Consider the following 19,413-nt stretch of genomic DNA (forward strand, 5'->3'; position numbering starts at 1 on the left):
CAACCAGCAGTAGATATGCATTGTCTCTGTGTTAGACAGTGGGTTGTGAAACCAGAATCTCTTATTGGATTAGTATGTTTTCTCTGGCTTTGTGACAGTTTGAATGACTGAAACCTATGGCCCATTTTGACACGATGGAAGTCCATAGAAGAGCAACAGGTGGTATTACCTCAAACCAAAGCAGAAATGTAAAAAAATCTCATGCCGTTTTCTACTGGCTCACGGCCTGACGCTGCAAAACCCCACTGTACGGCGTCAATATTGACTCGAGCCATTGTCGCAGGTCATTGTCACACACTTATTATACAATTAACCTTACTTTATGTGGAGGCTGAATATGGAGTGTGCCGGAGCTATTGTGCATGAGTCATTCTCATGTATGGGATCAGTCTCATTATAAGCAAGAGCAGGAGAATAAAGAGAGGAAACACATTGATGTCTCCTGGTGTTGTGTCGACAATCAAATCAAAATTTAAGTGGGGGCCTCGCAAGAGAGCCGGAGAGTCCAGAGAAAGCCTGAAAGAAGCCAAACATCATACATGCGAGAGACGCAGAGATCCAGAATGACAGATTGGATGGTCTGAGATAAAAGAGAGAGGAAAAAATGAAGTAGGGAGGGAGAGGGGGGGGGGGGGGGGTTCGAGAGAAAAGAAAGAGCGATGGACAGAGGGAGGGGAGGAGGACGGTGGTGGAAGAAAAGCAAGAGAGACAGCAAGGGGGGAAAAAAGGGGGTCGAGAATAAAGAAGAAAGTAAGAGGGAGAGAGAGCAGAGGAGCTGGGGGGTTGGTTAGTCGCTGGAGAAAGTTCTTAAGCTTTTTCAATGACAAGCAGATTGAAAGCCCCTCTATTCAGCCGCTCTCCGGCTTCTGTTCTCATGTAAATGGAGTCTGCGGCCTTCCCTCCATCCATCACACTGCCCGGTAGTCCAGCCAGGCCTTTACGAGCCTCCCACTTGCAAAATCACCATGCCCCACAAACACTATGGCCACGGAAGGGGGGTTGGGGAGGCAGAGAGGCCACCTACACTGTGCGAGAAACTGCAACACGGCCGTTGGGGATGGTAAGGTGCCACCGAATAGCGATGGGGACGAAGGTGATGATGAAGAGGAGAGAGACGAAAAGAGATTCATTTAAAAGTTCATGGCTGATTTGAAAATTCATAATTACTGCCAAACTTTTTGTTGATTTCCAACAAAACATTTCACCGATGCCTTCATGCATATTCATTTGCTACATTTCTGTTTAAAAGCAACTTATGACACATTTTTTTGACACTGACCAAATGTAAACAGTAGTTTATATCAAATTAGCGGCGAGAACCTGTCTCAGATGATTGGATTTTTTTTTTTTACTGATCCTTCTACTTTAAAACTACATGATTTGTAAATTACAATTTCTCCATTTTTGGATACTGCAGTCGTATTTGCTTGTTGCTTACTAAAGTTTCTCTGCTGTGTGGAGCCTCCCTCCAGTGTTGAACACCGGCATTACAGTATCGCACAACTGACTTTTACGTACACCTATTAGTGAGGTAAAATATATGAGCAATTTTGGGGAAAATTGTTGACATGCAATAAAAGATAAAAAAAGAACTGGCACTCCGATTCATGCCTGTAAATCCATGAACAAATGTTCATGTAGTTTTCTAAAAAATAACATGACAAAGTTAACATGACCTTCTATTAATGTTCTTAAAATTGGATAGAATACCTGATAACAAAGAAAGGGAATGGATTAAAACAAGACATAATGTTTAATTTGTACAGATTCCAATGTATAAGCATTACACTTTGCTACCCCTATGTGAAATGAGTGATTTTAACAACTGGAACCTGCAAAAACAGCAAAGAACACAACCAAACTTGCAAACTGTTTAATAACAAGGAGAAAAAGGAGAGTTTGACGAGTTATGCTGTAGCTTTATTGAAACTTCCCCCCTCCTCCGAAGAACAAAATACACTTACAAAATAACTTAAATGTAGAAAAAAAAATTAAATAATCCAATAATGTTGAAATAACTTTTTTTTCCTCCATCAGTTTTTTTTTTTATACCACCTTCAGTCAAAATTCGTCTGAGTAAGGACTTCCAAATATATAAATCCAGGAAGCCCACAATACTCAGAAATCTTGTATCATATACTGTTCAAGGGTGATTACATAGCTCTGGCACAGTTTTACAGCAAACAGTACAGCAAGCAAGTGCAGTTACTACTTGGATCTTATAGTCCCAGTAGCTGAATCCGAAAGAAATGTATCAAATCTTACTGATGCTTTTCATGTTGGTTTAAAAGGAAGCACACTTTTACCACATGGCCCATTACTACATTAGTAACATGTGCTTTAAAAAAAACATCAATGCACGTCAATGATGATTCCCAGCTTAAAAAAAGAAAAGAAAAAAGAAGAGATCAGGATGACTAATTGAAAGCAGAGTGACAGAACATGCTGCTCTTCTCCGTAAGAGAAGATGGCTGAGCCCATATTTTTCAATGTTTATTATGAGAGTTGATGGAGATAAATAGGTGTATATTCAGCATCTGAGATTTATAAAATTTGTTCAGTTTTGGGCAAAATAAAATGACTAATTTGCAAATGTGGAAGAGCAGGGAGTTGCACGTCCCCTACTCCATTTAGAAGTGCTTAAACTTGAAAAAGCGAGAGTGATTGTGGGGATAGAGAGAGGGGGGATGTATCTAGATCAGGTCAAATAAATCTCTAGATCAAGTCAGCCACATTCATGGGCATCTCTTCTACGGTAGTGTTGTAGAAGGTCTCGATGTCCCGCAGAGTACGCTTGTCATCCTCTGTCACCATGTTGATAGCCACACCTTTCCTGCCAAAACGGCCGCCTCTACCAATCCTGAGAGAAAAATACAAGATGGTTATAATAATCAAATGGCAGTGGAAACAATTCATCGGCTCAAGTCAAATTCAATGTTACAATCATGAACAAAACACAAACCTATGAATGTAATTCTCACGGTTGGTTGGCAAGTCATAGTTGATCACCAAAGACACCTGCTGGACATCAATACCCCTGGCCTATGAATGAGAAAGACATGCAAGAAGTTATTAAATTAAAAGTTAACTCAAGCATACAAAAGTATATTACTTTTTATTTACATTGTTCTTCAATTTATATATATATATATATATATATATATATGTAGAGAGAGAGAGAGAGAGAGAGAGAGAGAGAGAGAGAGAGAGAGAGAGAGAGAGAGAGAGAGAGAGAGAGAGAGAGAGAGAGAGAGAGAGAGAGAGAGAGAGAGAGAGAGAGAGAGAGAGAGAGAGAGAGAGAGAGAGAGAGAGAGAGAGAGAGAGAGAGAGAGAGAGAGAGAGTTGTGTGTGTGTGTGTGTGGTTTGATAAAGCTATGGGGAAGGACAGAATGACCCATCCACAGCAGAACACACTATTTTTATACCAGATACTATTATTACTCCAAAGCACTAGAGGGTGCAATGGGGTCAGGGAAGTCTGGTGACCTCATCTGCTAACTGAACTATTTTTGAATAGAATCCATTCCATTACGAGAACAAATGAAGCAAGATCAATGCATTGATGTGTTTGCTAACCAGCAGATCGGTGGTAATAAGGACACGGCTAGAACCAGAGCGAAACTCCCTCATAATCAGGTCTCGGTCCTTCTGCTCCATGTCTCCATGCTGACAAAGATAACACACAATGCCTTTACTACAAACCAAACATGTACATTTAGTTTATTTATGCATTCATTATGCTTGCAAAGAAAGAACATTCTGTATATGAGAAACTATCAGACCATCTGTGTACAGAATGAATGCTAAAATATTTAAGTTATCTGTTAAAGGAGAACTCCGGTCAATTTTAACATTGAGCTCATTTTTTTGTACATTTGGAGTGCTGTCAGTACAGAGAACAACGACAAAAATCGGTGTTGCCTACACCGAGTTATTCTATTTTTAAAATTTGCACCCTGTTGACTTCAATGGGGCAAGTTTTAAACCTGCTTTTAGCCTATTAACATCCTTGATGTGTCATTACAAGTGCCCAGCCATGTGAGTGATTCCTTCAGAGTGATCACGGGTGAATCTGACTGCAGTAGATTTGAAAGATATGAATAAAAATTATGTTTATTCAGCCAGCGCACATACCTGTATTTTCTTCCTGTTTTCGGTCAAAGTCTACAGTAATCAATTGTCGAGGTCACGCGCATATGTTTAGTACCTATGATCACGCGCGTGAACTCAACAATCGACTACTGTGGCCTTCGACCGAAAACAGGATGTAAATACAGGTATATTGTCATTGTTCTCTGTAATGACAGCACTCCAAATTTACAAAAAAATGAGCTCAATGTTAAAATTGACCAGAGTTCTCCTTTAAGGCACATCAAGAACAATAACTGTAATAACTGTATTAGCTTCCACAGTTCGTAATAACGTTATGTTTATTCTACAAAAATGCTCTGAAAGTGATTCAACAATATTGTTCCTATTTATAGCTGCGGTGTGGCACTTTCGGTATTTACCAGAGCTGAGACGGTAAAGTCCCTGGCATGCATCTTCTCCGTGAGCCAGTCTACTTTTCGGCGTGTGTTAATGAAGATCACCGCCTGAGTGATGGTCAGAGTCTCGTAGAGATCACACAGAGTGTCCAGCTTCCATTCCTGACAAAAACACACACACACCAAAGCATGGTGAGAAACAGAATGACCTATTAACAGCCACTGGTAAAAATCAATGCATATAAGCACACAAAACATCCTTTTAAAAAAGCCCTGATAAATTATTGTGCGTTCATGTATGCAATTCATGAATTTCTGCTGTTGCTGCTTTGCATAAAAGTGACCCAAGATCTGTACCTCTTTTTCAACGTTGATGTAGAACTGACGAATACCCTCAAGGGTGAGCTCCTCTTTCTTCACCAGGATGCGCACGGGTTCTCGCATAAACTTGGTAGTGACATCCAGCACCTCCGCGGGCATGGTGGCTGACAGCAGCACCACCTAGAGGACAGATGGCAGATCAACATGATCGATCACATTTATAAACAAACATGTATGACCTTTAAAGCTAGGTCTCCTAAAAAGGTGTTGTTACCAGTCATAATGGAATAGTGGTGGGAAACAGAGCTGACTGAACAAGAAGCACTTGTGTTTGTTCTCAATCTGTTGCCGTAACTGCATTATGCTTTGGCAAAAGCATATTCTCATGCAATAACACATGGACATATTCAACCTGGTAACAGCACATACAGGAAACATGGTCGATTTCATATCCTAACCTGTGTGCTGGTATTGAGTTTCTGGAAAATCTCGTAGATCTGGTCCTTGAATCCACGACTCAGCATCTCATCTGCTTCATCCAGCACAAACATTTTGATGTACTTAGAAGCTAGAAGAGAAGTAGACAAAAGAAAGTGTAAATGGCATAACAATAATATTATGCAATAAAATATAATTAAATATCAGCAATAGATCTCACAGTACTCATTACTCACAGAGGAACTTTCGATTGAGCATGTCGTAGACACGACCAGGGGTTCCTACTACAATATGCGGTGCCTCTGCCTGCAGCTTTTGGACCTCATTGCGCACGTTGGTCCCACCAATACAGGCGTGGCATGTTGCACCCATGTAGTCTCCGAGAGCCAGAATCACTTTCTGGATCTGTAAAGACAGAGAAAATCAAGTGTGAAGTAACCTGGAGCAAAACATTTGCCTGTACTTGCGTAGATGAGTTGTGGACAGAAGCACATTTGCCATCACATGTAAGTGGCGATTTAAAGGGCTGAGTTAAAATATAGATTTCTCAATTTGAAGAAATTTTCATTTTGAAGGACCAATATTGATTCTTAAATCCCAAGAATAGTAACTTGCATACTGCTGATATTTATCATATCGCTCTGTGTTATCAACCAGGTAGAACAATTATTATAATAGAATTCTCTCAACCGCTAAAGATTCATTCACAAATAACCTACATGATCTGCCTCAACTGCTCAGTGTTCCCATAAACATAAATGAACTTGACGAAATGACTAGAAGTATGGGCAAAATCTTTACTCTACTACATTAGGAACAGTTGCACCCATCAGATTAAAAAAAGGTTAGAGAGAAAATTACTGCACCATGGTACAACAGTATTACTCAAGCCCTCAAGAGAGAAACTCGTAACCTAGAGCGCGAACGGAAAAACTCATTTAGAGGTCTTTAGAATCACATGGAAAGACAGTATGTCCTGCTATAAAAAGGATCTAATAGCTGCCAGGGCTGAGCATATCCGCAAACACAGAAAATAATCAAAACGATCCAAGGATTTTATTTAGTATAGTGGCTAGATTAACAAACACACATCATATTTCATCACAGTGTAGTAGTAATGACTTCATGATTTTCTTCACTGAGGAAATAAAAAGCATCCTTTGACATCAGCCTCAATTATTGTCCCTCAAGAACAATTGCAGTGCTTTACATCTAAAGGACAGGAAGAGCTAAATAAACTTATTGTTTATTAAATCCAATACCCACTTAACTACTGAAATAGTTGTTACCTGTAGCAGAAGAGCTTCTTCTCAATATTATTAGCTCTTCTCTATCTCTAGGTCATGTCCCAAGACCCTTCAATCTGACAGATATTAAGCCTCTAATTAAGAAACCACAACTAGATCCAAATGAATGGGCAAATTACAAACCCTTTTTAAATTGTCCATTTATGTCCAAAATACCAGAAAAATTCACTCAATTGTGCTCCTTCCTGCAAAAACAAAAAAGGATTCAGGCCCCATCATAGCACAGAAACTACTCTTGTTAAAATTACAAATGACTTGTTTTTAGCTTCTGACCAAGGCTGCATCTTAAATTCTAGTTTTGTTTGCTGCATTTAACACTATAGATAATAAAATACTTTTCGATCAACTACAAAATTACTCCGGTATTCAGGGACAGGCATTAGGGTGGATTATATTGTACGCATTTGACCGTTACCATTTTGTTTATTTAAACAGGGAATTATCCAAGTTACCGCCAGCAAATTATGGAATGCTGCATGGATCTGTGTTAGGCCCTCTGCTATTTTCAATATACATGCTTGGTAATATTATTACAAAACATGGAATTAGTTTCCACTGTTATGCTGATGATACTCAGTTCTATATTTCATCACGACCAGATGAAATCTCTAAATTATCAAAGTTGACAGTGTGTGTTAAAGATTTTGTATGACCAGTAATCTTCTTCTATTAAATTTGGATAAGACTGAGGTATTACTTATTAGACCAAAAACCTGTACACAATCTCTCAGAATACAAGACAGCGACTTGTCTTTCGATAATCATATTTCAAATGTTACAAAAACGTCACTACGGTGCTAACATGTTATCGGTTTCTGATGTAGAAAAGCTAGTTAATGCATTCATCTAGACTGGATTACTGTAAAACATTACTAGGCGGTCCTGCATCCCCTGCTAGAGTTCTAACCAGGTCAAGAAAATATTATCATATAACCCAATTTTATCATCTCTACACTAGTTACCTATTAAGTTTTGTATTGAAGTATTGCTACTGACCTAAGAAGGCTATAAGGTTTAGCTCCTGTGTATTTAACCAATCTTCTATCGCCCTACAATCCATCACGCTCTTTAAGGTCACAAACTCTGGACTTTTGGTAATACTTTGGATATCAAAGTCCACTAAAGGAGGGAGAGCGTTTTCACATTTGGCTCCTGAACTCTGGAATAGCCTTCTTGATCATGTTTGAGGCTCAGACACTCTCCCAGTTTAAACATAGATTAAAGATGCATCTCTTTGGCCATACATTCACATAATGCACCTCAAAACCTTGTACTCCAGTTGTATCAGATGAAATGCACATGATTATCTTTTGCTTGAAATGTTATGAACAGCAGCTATGCTAATTATTTTCCATTTACTTTTCTGTCTCAGAAATGCCCATCCCGAGGTAACTAGAGAGTACTTCAGCTCCAGTTTGGATCCAGCCTCTTATGAAGACTTCAGATCTCGTCCCAACACCTGTGAAGAGATGACGCCAACTCCTGCAAGGACTTCAGATGACAGCCACTCTGAATCATCATGTACCACTGCCAAATTTTCTATATATTGTAATCATTATGATCACAACTTGTAATAACTGCTTTATGAATGCATGATGTTAACTAACTGCACACTAAATTTGGATGTAGAAACGTGCATTTTTCTGTAAAGCTGCTTTGCAACGATATGTATTGTGAAAAGCGCTATACAAAAAATGTGCATTGAACTTCCCATAAAAAGTAACAAAATGTAACACGATTATGAACTTTTCCTAAAAATGCAATGTAACATGTTGCTTTTAAAATTAACATTCCCTAACATTAACAAAATTATCATCTTTCTAGACAATTAACATGGATTCAGTTTAAGTTCATATGCAAGTGACAAAAAAACTAGTTTAAAAATAGTGCCCATTTCTGACAAAAAAAGTCATGAAACGAACTCGGTTTAGTTCAGCTGCACCGCTGACATTGTGGTTCTGCAGCAAGTGAAGTAAAAGCAGTGAACACAGAGACAGCGCTAACCTGCTGAGCCAGTTCACGGGTGGGTGCCAGGACCAAGGCCTGAGATCCTTTCAGCTCTACATCAATCTGCTGCAGGATGGAGATGGCAAAGGTGGCGGTCTTGCCTGTTCCTGACTGGGCCTGCGCAATGACATCATATCCTAGTGTGGAAACAAACAACAACAGGTCATAAAGTGGCCAAGTAATGAGCTGTAATTGATAGTACGGGACATCCTTCAAGCATGCAATGATGGGTGATGGCAGTCTAACAGTTATGCTACTGCATTGCTACTACCAAAGATGCCCCTCTAGATAAAAAAAACAACCTTTAAATGACAATTATAAATGAACACTGCTGATGATTTTTCATATTATGTGCCTGGAACAATAACAGAAGGTGAAAATAGAGTATCCAATGATATGGACTGCTCCAATAAACATCATTACCCTTGATGCAAGGGAGGATAGCCCTTTGCTGGATGGCAGAGGGCTTCTCAAAACCATAAGCATAGATTCCCCTGAGCAGAGTCTCACGCAGGTTCATGTCATCAAAGCTGTCCACGATCTCATGCCAGTTACTCTGCAGTTACAGGGGGAAGTAATTAGATGAATATTAAGATACAAAAGACCACAGGCGAGCTAAACTTTACTCCATCTCACTATGAAAAGAAAAAAAAAATGCTATTTGTCACTCATTGCATTATGCATAAAGGATAACAGGTTGGCAGTTGTTCAAAAAAAAAAAAAAAAAGGGAATCACTGACCCCCACACTGAGAACAAGACAGTAAAAACAACTGACAGCACATTCAGTGCCAACCCGCTTCCTAAAGCTGTGCCAAGAGAGACATGCAGGGATATATGTATGTATATGTATATATAAAATAGTTTAATGTAAAAAAAATAGTAGTTATGAACTCACTTCAATGATTCCATCTGGCTCCATGCCCTCGGGGCCATTGTCTCTAGGTCTGCAAAGAAATTCAGAAATTCCATTCAGTTATTCATGAAGGACAGATAGATACTTTATTGATCTCTCAATGCATGTATGTATGTGTGTGTGTGTGTGTGTATGTGTGTGTGTGTGTGTGTGTGTATATATATATATATATATATATATACATACACACACACTATAAGATTATATGTCAAACATTTAAGAACACAAAATTAATCCACATTTTAAAGCAGTATAATATGGGGAATCACCACTACATTGAACTTCCATGTACAGTTTAGAAAATATATTTAGCCAGATAAAATCAGTTTGATCTATGTGCAAATGAATGAATGAAGGAAAAACATGCTTCACTTCAGGGCCATAAATAGAGGGTTATGTGTCGAGCAGTCAGTGCGAGCTAAATCAAGTAGACCAATTGAGGAATCGAGATGATCATTGACTGTATTAAATTAATATTAATATAACAACAACACCACCACCACATCATTCGCGATCTAAACCTTAATTTTGCGCTGCTGAACAGTAAAGATCGTTCTACGTCAACATCCTCCAGCAGGCCTGGCTGCTAAGAGCTCATATGCTAACGCCAGTGGGTTTTTACAACTCGTTTGCGACATTCAAGATCACGAACCACAAGCTACTTCCAACAACATCTAGAAGCGGAATGCCTATGGCGACTGACAACACGTACGCATAATATCTCCAATTTCTAAACAAATATATTAAGATCGTTTAAATTCCAGCTGTCCTACCTCCCTTCATATTCTGCCGACATTATCACAAAGGGCGAGCACACCGAGAAAATGTTTTATATAGTTTAACACGGTTTTCTTCCTAAAATTGTGATTGCTGCATTCGACCATCAGTCAGAATATGGTCCGCCCTTCGCACATGCTCATTGGCTAGTACAGACGTCACTCAACAATGGTAGCCGCCCTTTGGTGTCAGATACGGTTCGGGTGGGCGGTCCATGATACGTCAGTTCTGCTCTTTCTTAAATGTAATTGGACTAAAGCTAAACCTTAAAATATCATTCGCTTGGCCTACTGTGACGCAGTTTTAGCTTCAACGTATTTAGCAATGTTAAGTTGCCACATAAAATATCATACAAAACAAAGGTCTTGAATTTATTAACGTCTTTATGATTTAAATGTCTTAATAAGTAAAGGTTCGTACATTTACTCCTCATAATCCAGATTTTTAGTTTAATCTTTCCGACCTTTAAATAACAATAATAACTAGGCTGATATTGTTTTTGTATATTTGAGAAGCATGGAAATATTTAATGAAATCTCTTATGTTAAAGTGAAGCATCGCCCTTTTCCTCTTTTTTTGTTTTATTATTCTTTGCCACTTTTTTTCCTTTTCTTTTTTTTAATTGTGCATTGTATTGTGAATGCAGTTTAGAGTAAAGCTGCCTATTTAATAAGCACAGTTGTAGATCCCAAAACGGAAATATAGTTTTGGTTAACCTGTCCCATAAACTAACAGTAGACCTATTTATAGTTAACTGCTGTATTTATAACCACATTGCAGTATTTAGAAAAACCTTCAAATAATTATCATCATTAAAGGGTTGCTTAACTACAATAGCCTGCCACAATTATGTGACATAACTAACGCACAAATGGATGACGCTCAGTTATTTTCTTATGTTTTTATTATTACATCTTACAACAACTTATGCATCTCAAAAGATATAAAACAGTTTAATTTACAGCTGCTCTTTTTTCATCTCCATAAGTTTGCATCTCAAATCGCACAGATACATAACAGACAAACAATATTGAACAAACAAAAATCCTCATATAGTGTCGTGGTCCATATCGACTCAGTATATGAATATTGCATTACATTTTTAAAATGTCTGCAAGTGTCCTCCCTCACCAGTCAATGGTATTACCTTTTAGCATACAAGTTACTGACATCAAGAACATGAAAAATAAAATTGCCAACAAAATGGCGGCACCTAATGAACAGTTCTCTGAGGTCAACTCCTCCTCCCATTTCTAGAAAAACAACGCCTCTTGCGTTTTGATCCAAACAAACGAACAACTGGGCCAAACAGAGTATGGCCTTCACCAAGTCAAAATACAAAGTCATTGAACAAAAAGGGGGGTAAAACGTTTGCACGTCTCCCGCCTAAATGCTGTCTGGACCTGGAGCTTATTTAATAGTGTAAGATGTCATGGATCTCCCTTGCTCTTCCACGGTCTCACAGAGACAGTTTACAGTGACACAGTTCTTTGTACATTTGTCTCCGTAGCTTGGGCATATCCTGCTGACCAAAGCTGAAAGGCTGTTCCAGGGCCAGGCACTTACAGTACTGGAGTACAACGATAAGAAGAGTGAACAAGTGAGTAAAAGACACCAATGAAGATTATTATATACTTTCAGCACCAGTGCTATGTACAAAGTCAAGTGTTAAAATAACTAATGAGAAAAAAAAACGCCAACCTGAAGGACAAAAGCTCCACAATCACTGTCATTGTTCTGCCTTGCCACATTCTAGAACATTCCAAAGACAGAAGAGTCAACAAAACATACACAAAACGGCCTTTCCAATCTCTTTTATTCCTTATTTCTCTCATACTTTTACTAACAGACACAGACACACACACATATACAATTCACCTTTCACCCTACCATTTTGAAAAAGCCTTTCCACCCTGTGTAAAACTCCTTCTGTTCTCTCTTGATTGCCTCTGCTTGCAGGTATTTGGCAATGTGCTGTAAAAACAAAAACTTTTAGTGGACACGATAAGCATTGGTATAAGAAATGTAGCCATGAAAATAGCATCATTAGAACCTACTTTGGGGCATCGACGGTTGAGGGTCCTCTGGGAATCGAAGTATGCGATTCTACGCTGAGGAACATTGACACACACTAATGACCAGTGCACTTCCAGGTGAATAGGGATCAATAAGAACTTCTTCTGGAAAATATCAACCTAAGGAGCAGATTTAACAGTGAAATAAAAACATGTAGTTCTACAATAATTACATGGAAATAAGCTATTTCCTGTGAACGAGCAAGACTTCCAATTCATTAGCAGCTATACGTAAATAACTAGAGTAACAGTGCAGTAAACGGAAAAACTATATGCACTACAAACTAATGTTTATGAGTAAATTGAAATAATATGATAAGTAACAGTTTGCAACATTAAGCAGCATAACGGACTGTTTTGGTAAAGCTAAAATAACTGGAAGTCGTGCACATTCAAGTTAAAAATTGCCCAGTCTGCTTTTATGTTAAAAATAGGTGGATAACTATATTAACTTCATGAAGCAAGTAATAATGAATGATCTATTATCAATTTATCTGCTTAACTTTACAGTCCTAAAATGGCAGTATTAATAAAAGAGCTGTGAAAGACAGACACAAAATCTTTCTCCATCCAGTACTGACATTTTTTGTCCACCGTTTGACCCCCTCGTAACCTTTCGTCCGAAGTTTGTCATAAAAGAAGCTGTTGAAAAAGTGGACCTGCAAGTAAAAAAAAAACAAAAAAAAAACAAAGACATGGTGAGACAGAGAGAGTGAATGAGGAAAAACCTAATTCACATACTGTTTTTATAATCATTTAACTCTTTGAAAAACAAGTTCATATAATGGCTTTGTCATGAGTCAAATTCTGTGTGTAAAGGAGTGTGTATATGTGCACGTTTAGCCTACCTTTTCAGGGGCAGCGTCCATGACCAAATCCCCATACATGTTCATGACCTGGGTGACAGAGTGAGTTACAGATGTAAGAGAGAGCTAACTCAGCACAATCCCAGAACAAGGGCCCCCCATTCATCAAATATCTTCTCTATACAAACTCTGGCAAACTCAAGCAAAGGTCGGTGCCATAGTAGTTACGAAATTATTAGTTACATGTTAAATTTAATAAACCACAAAGAAATATTGTTCTTAAATGTCCCAAAAAGGTTCCACACAAAATTTCCAGTGGATTCAAAACAGGTGTACACACACACACACACACCTCTCTAAAGTCAAGCGTGTCATTCTCAAAACCGGTTGAAACACATCAAGCACCTTTGACATAAGCCTAGATTGTTTTTTGGATTTCTCATTAGCCAGCTGTACATATAATACCATTCAAAGGTTTGGGGTCAGTCAGAAATTCTACTAGAAATTATTATATTTATTCAGCAAGGATCCATTAAATTGATCAAAAGTGACCGTAAAGACATTTATAATCTTACATACGATTTCTATTTCAAACAAATGCTGTTCATCAAAGAATCCTGAAAAAATATCTTATAGTTTCCACAAAAATATTAAGCAGCACAACTGTTTTCAACATTGATCAGCGTAAAATCAGCATATTATAATGATTTCTGAAGGTTAGCGTGACCCTATCCTTATATATATTATAATATTATTTATTCTTACCAACCCCTATATACTAATTTATTTACGTAACTTATTTCCTAATAAAAATGTATGTTTTAAAAGAAAACCAATCCTAATGCAACTAGGCTTTATTTGTGTTCATGTAACTTGAGTTGGTTCAGAATTTTATTGTTATCGTTAATACAGTTGTTAAGCAAGAGGCCCACCTGATCGTTGAGCCAGTTCTGGCCATAGAGTGTGCTCAGATCATCCATGGTGAGGACATGACGTTTGTAATTTACTCGAAACCCCCGCATCACTGCACTTCCAGACATGCGCTGGTAGGACTGCATTAAATGTTGCACCATTACCTTCCTGTAAACAGGCACACATTAAAATAATACATAAAGCTGAGACTTCACAGTCAAGTCTTTTATCGGTTTGCCATTTTAAATATCAAGATTCAATAAGCCTTGTGACTGGTATGAGCCACCTCTGACCTGTGAGGACTTGAGAAACTCTCGTTGAAGATCTCCTGAAGCTTCTTCACCACCTCATCTACGTGGATGGGAATCAAACTGCCAAACTGCTGGAGAAACTCATCCAGAATACCTGAAGAAGAGGAGGAGTGAGAGAGTAACAACCATAGGACGATAATATAATATTAAATAATATATAGCGTGTGTGTTCCTTTTCCAAATTTGGGAAAAAGGATATTGTACCTTGTACACAAGAAATGTGTTCACTGCTAAGCTGATTCTGTGGGGAGGACTTTTCCCTCTGAGACTGGACATTAGCAGGGGAGGCCCGTCCCTCCCTGTCCCCCATGGTTGCTCCATGGATACCATCCCTTCCTTTCAGAAACCCATTTGTGCTACAGGAGTCTAAGAAATCAAAGCGTAAATAAGTAAAGACGACGCACAGAAGAAAGCTAAAGGAACATAATATGTGACCCTGGATCACAAAACCAGTCTTATGTTGCACGGGTATATTTGTGGCAATAGCCAACAAAACATTGTATGGGTCAAAAATTATAGATTTTTCTTTTATGCCAAAAATCATTAGGATATTAAGTAAAGATCATGTTCCATGAAGATATTTTGTAAATTTCCCACCTTAAATATATAAAACATTTATTTCTGAAGACAAGAATTCCAAGGCACTCGAATGTTAGTGAAAAAAGTTAAAAAGCCTTTATTTCATTCCTGGCTTACTTAAAAAATTGGTGAGAAGCAGCCTACACCTACGTGTTGCGGCTACATGCCTTCATCAGGGTGAAATGATCATATAAAACATTTATTTTTGTGAATGGATGCAGCACTATCGCCAATAGAAATGGACAACTTTAAAGGCGATTTTCTTAATGAGATTTTCAAATAGTTGTATCTCGGCCGAATATTGTCCTATCCTAACAAACCATACATCAATGGAAAGATTATGTATTCAGCTGTCAGGTGATGTATGAATCTCAATTAAAAAAAAAATTACACATAAGACTGGTTTTGTGGTCCAGGCTCACATATGTACAAGTCAGTGCACTTTAGTCACAACCAGGAATGCTGTCCCAGTCCTTGCCAGTTTCTTTCACGACCTCAGTATTACAATAATATGAAATTTCATCCTTTCAATATGCCTCATGTTACATCACAGAGACCCTAGCGAAAAAGAAATATACTAAAATGTATTTAAAATACATTTATTTTAAGTATACTACAAATATATGCATGTACTTAATATAAATACCCTGCAATTCTACTTTTAGTATGCTAGATTTGTATACTTAAAGTCTGCTAAATTGGAACAAGTAATTTTGTACTTTAGTTATCTGAAATAGTGCTAAAGTGGAACTATTGCAAGTATACTTTAGGTGCACTTTAAATATCTTGCATTTAAAGACTGATATTATGTAAAGATCCTTACTAGTGATATTAAAACACATTTTAGGCTTAATATTAAGAAATGTGCATTGTGCAATAAAGAAGTACTCCAAATAAAGTTGATTATAATGTTTACATCAGTAAGTCTCAAGTGATATGTCAGTAAATATGCTAATGGTTTTGTAGTATACTTAGTATGAAATAAATGTATTTTTAATACATTTTGGTGTAGGTTTTTGCACTAGGGGACACACGAAATCACTTTCCAGAACGTTTTTGTTTGCAGTTCTTTGCTGCTGGAATCATCTTCTTCAGTTGGGTCCAAACTGAAAACTCATCTTTAATGTCAGCACTTAAATGCATCCTGTTCTATCTCTCTCACTATTTATTATATCCCGCCGCCTTCTAGCTTGTACTATTCTGGACAATGTTTGAAAATTTGTCTTGTTTTTGCTAGCAACTCTTGTCTTATAACCTCCTTTAGATTAATTGCTTGTTGTATTTCTCATTTGTAAGTCGCTTTATAAAAATGCTAAATGAATAAATGTAAATATAATTTAAATTATTTGAAATATTGTTGCATCTTCAACAGCACAAGTAGAAATATTTTAAATGATATTTAACATGTTGTTGCTTAAATGTTGGACAAGGCTAGTTAACTACTTCATGCACATGAGCCACCAAACACAATACATTCACATTATACACTTTGAACTAAAGAACATTTTTTTAAATTAGTCAGGTATCATATGCAAAAACAATGAATTATATGAATTCTTTCGAAAAATGATAATACAAATGTTAACAAGAGTTTATACACACCAGATAAATCAGCTCCCCTCTCCTCTGCTGTCCCAGAACTTCTTTCTGGGTCTCCATTTAACAATGAACTGCCCGGCAGTCTCTGGAAAGGTCGATTGCCAAAGAGCCGGCGTCTGTGTAATCTGCGTACTCTCCTGTATCCCATAGTTCCTGCCCATTTGGCTCGTTGGCGCCAAGCTCTCCAGTGCTGGGCCAAACGGTTGCGAACGCTTACACACCTTTGACCCCGAAACCGCAAACGGGATAGCTTTCTCTCTTTGAGCGGACTGGGCCTAGTCTGGGCCAAGCAGTGGGTAAAGTCACCTGTAACGCTGACATCCATTTCCACAAGCTGTGGGTACTCTGGTGAGCCCCACTTCTCGTTGTCACCTTTATCATTACACTGGAAACCACCCTCAGCTTTCTTGTCCACCAGATCCTCTTCACTCTCCATCTCAACAGTGTCCTCCTCCTCCTCCTCTTCCTCTTCCACCTCAGGGACAGTATATTCTGCACCCCATATCCTGGCGTCCTCCTCTCTGCGGCCCAGTTTGAATTGGGCTGGGCTCGGGGCATGTTGGGCCATGGCCGGGTTCAGTAAATGGCCACCTCCAATGGCACCCCCACCTCCAGCGCCCTCCTGCCCTGCGGTCAGCGTCAGCTCATTGGACCAGTGTGTTTGAGCCAGGCTGCTGCCACTGTCTCTCATGATCCAGGAGCAACCTACGACCTGCGCCAGCCTGCCTCCTCTCTGCATGAAAAAAGAAAACATGAGTAGAGAACCAACAGAGGTTCATTTTTAACCTTGTACTTTGTTTCAGCATAAACACCTGATACTAGCAATTAGCAAAAGTCCAGATGGACAAACTAAGACCAAAAGTGTCAAAATAGCAAGTTGATTAAAAAACAGATTCATATATGAAAAGGGTTTCGTCTCAATATGAACCTAGAGGCCTTTTTTTTAAAGTCCATATGTGAACCAGAAGTTGCAACCAACTTTACTTCAGTGTTGTGATGCATTTCCAAATAATACACAAGATTGAAAAAAGGGGCAAGGGTTGATTTTAGGGCACCAACTTTTTTTCTTTTGTGGATTAACTAGCACAGGTTATTTGTTCACTACAAAAATTGGCTGGATTGAAACTTACGTCTTTTTGGAAAACAGAGGAAACACTATAGATATTAGCACAATATATTCATTCAAAACTAACACGTTTTAGGCTGTGTTTGTACATGCAACTGCCAGTGTCCATGTATTTAGAGCTGAAGTTGCGCGCACGATGCGCTTTGTTCTGCTCGTTTACTCTAAAATTTTGTGGAAAATGTGAAGTGAAAGGGGCTTTGTAGTCTCGCCAATACACCAGTCTGATTTTACTTTGATATATTTATGTTGCGATAGTTTAATAAAGAAGAGCTCTACTCGCACTGGTCATTTAACACATCTCCAAAGCAAATACAAGCACCGATCACAAATAAACACTGTTCGGCCTCCAGTGTCGCGATGCAGAAAATGTGGCGCGTCGGCACCGCCGATTACTCACCGTTAACCGTAACCTTAAGCCAAAACCTTAGGCGTTGTCCGCCAAGGCAAACAGCGGATAACTAAGCTTTTCAATAATAGAAATGAAAAAGAAAATGAAGGCTACTTTAAATCTTGGCTCATTCAATGAGAGCTGGCGCTTCTTTAGAGCGAAAACACTCTTCTTCCGCCGCGTCTCTATGACGTCACGTCGAGTCTCACGATGGGCTGGTGGTGGATAAAAATACATCAGAAAATGTATTTGTGAGAATTGCCTAGTAAAATGCGGATGCAGTAATGGCATTTCAAACTATTAAAAATATATTTCAAATATTTATCTCAGAAATTGGTCACCAACATCCCCCTTCAAGTCTCTCAAATGCCCGCACATTGTGAAAAAAAATATTGGTAGGGACCAACTATTGTGTATAAATGAAAATATTCACACATATGAATAATTATTTGTGAGGAGGATTTAATATTAAACAAAAGGGTAATATTATGATGTTTTGGTTGATACACAGCACCTCTGTTCTAAAAACTTAAAATTGTAAAAATATTCCTCTCAAGTGACCATTTTTCCCATTGATGCATGGCGTCTACTACAGTGGAGAGATTTTTAAAATTCAATTAAGGTTGTTAGATTCAAACCTTCTATAATTCTGGAGGCCTATGAGGATTCTGGATGAATCCTACAATTATGTACCGCTAATGGGGTGAATTATCAATTATTATTAAAATCAGAAAATTGAAATTCTGCTATTTGGCCCAAAAGCGCTTAGCTCTTCCCAGCATGACATCTCCATTCACATGGATGGAGTCCTGGTTAGGTCTTCACTAATTGTTTGGAATCTGGGAGTGCTATTGGATTCTAAGTTATGTTTTAAACCACATATCAGACTGCTTGTTAAATCTAGTTTATATTAGCATATGTCCTTCACTTAACCATAAATATGCTGAACCTGCTTTTCATTTGTTAATCTTTGTTAACATTAGTTAATAAAAATACAGCTGTTCATTGTTTGTTCATGTTAGTTCACAAAACATATACTAATGTTAACAAATATAACTTTCGATTGTAATAAAATATTAGTAAATGTTGAAATTAACATTAACTAAAATTAATAAATGCTGTAGAAGTATTATTGTTCATTCTTAGTTAATGTGAACTAAAGTAGTTAATTAATGAAACCTTATTGTAAATTGTTACCAACATCACTATTCGCTCTATATAGGCAAACAAGGCAATTGCATAGTTTCATCAGCTGAAAACAGAAACAGAAAAAGCTGTCAACTATGACCAGAATTTATTATTCATAATCAGCAGATAAACTATATATGTCCCTTTTAAAATCCAGTGTTATTATTACTGAGAAAAT

At 38.0% G+C, this 19,413-nt stretch overlaps 2 protein-coding genes across 3 annotated transcripts; both read right to left on the minus strand.

Moving 5' to 3' along the window:
* Positions 1-1,734: 1,734 nt before the first annotated feature.
* On the minus strand, positions 1,735-10,460 carry eif4a1b (eukaryotic translation initiation factor 4A1B). The gene is made up of 11 exons (XM_081365508.1): positions 10,248-10,460; positions 9,457-9,505; positions 8,984-9,116; positions 8,558-8,697; positions 5,483-5,651; positions 5,267-5,376; positions 4,845-4,988; positions 4,512-4,649; positions 3,577-3,666; positions 2,963-3,042; positions 1,735-2,860 (listed from the first exon to the last, which is right to left on the minus strand). The coding sequence occupies exons 1-11, from the start codon at positions 10,268-10,270 to the stop codon at positions 2,716-2,718; spliced, it is 1,221 nt and encodes a 406-aa protein (XP_081221634.1). The 5' UTR covers positions 10,271-10,460; the 3' UTR covers positions 1,735-2,715.
* Positions 10,461-11,128: 668 nt separating this feature from the next.
* Positions 11,129-18,249, minus strand: senp3a (SUMO specific peptidase 3a). 2 transcript variants are annotated; one of them, XM_081364543.1, is made up of 11 exons: positions 18,057-18,249; positions 16,537-17,266; positions 14,560-14,721; positions 14,338-14,449; positions 14,065-14,212; positions 13,175-13,222; positions 12,908-12,985; positions 12,309-12,446; positions 12,142-12,225; positions 11,953-12,003; positions 11,129-11,821 (listed from the first exon to the last, which is right to left on the minus strand). In XM_081364543.1, exons 2-11 carry the CDS (start codon positions 17,222-17,224, stop codon positions 11,711-11,713), a joined length of 1,620 nt encoding a protein of 539 aa, XP_081220669.1. In that variant the 5' UTR covers positions 17,225-17,266; positions 18,057-18,249; the 3' UTR covers positions 11,129-11,710. The 2 variants fall into 2 exon arrangements, 1 of the variants encoding a protein (XP_081220669.1); XR_014030129.1 differs by having other exon boundaries at positions 11,162-11,821; positions 12,130-12,225.
* Positions 18,250-19,413: the final 1,164 nt, after the last annotated feature.

The sequence above is a fragment of the Scardinius erythrophthalmus genome (genome assembly GCF_964197995.2).
Source record: "Scardinius erythrophthalmus genome assembly, chromosome: 5".
Classification (NCBI taxonomy): Eukaryota; Metazoa; Chordata; class Actinopteri; order Cypriniformes; family Leuciscidae; genus Scardinius; species Scardinius erythrophthalmus.

Excerpts from the sequence above, each read along its gene's own strand:
- eif4a1b (XM_081365508.1), bottom strand. The coding sequence starts at position 10,270 with ATGTCGGCAGAATATGAAGGGAG. Across the intron at positions 9,117-9,456 it reads AGCCAGATGGAATCATTGAA|AGTAACTGGCATGAGATCGT; the intron begins GTGAGTTCATAA and ends CTGTAACTGCAG. Across the intron at positions 5,652-8,557 it reads CCCGTGAACTGGCTCAGCAG|ATCCAGAAAGTGATTCTGGC; the intron begins GTTAGCGCTGTC and ends CTGTCTTTACAG.
- senp3a (XM_081364543.1), bottom strand. The coding sequence starts at position 17,224 with ATGAGAGACAGTGGCAGCAGCCTGGCTCAAACACACTGGTCCAATGAG. Across the intron at positions 14,450-14,559 it reads ACACATTTCTTGTGTACAAG|GTATTCTGGATGAGTTTCTC; the intron begins GTACAATATCCT and ends CCTCTTCTTCAG. Across the intron at positions 12,226-12,308 it reads TCAACCGTCGATGCCCCAAA|CACATTGCCAAATACCTGCA; the intron begins GTAGGTTCTAAT and ends TTGTTTTTACAG.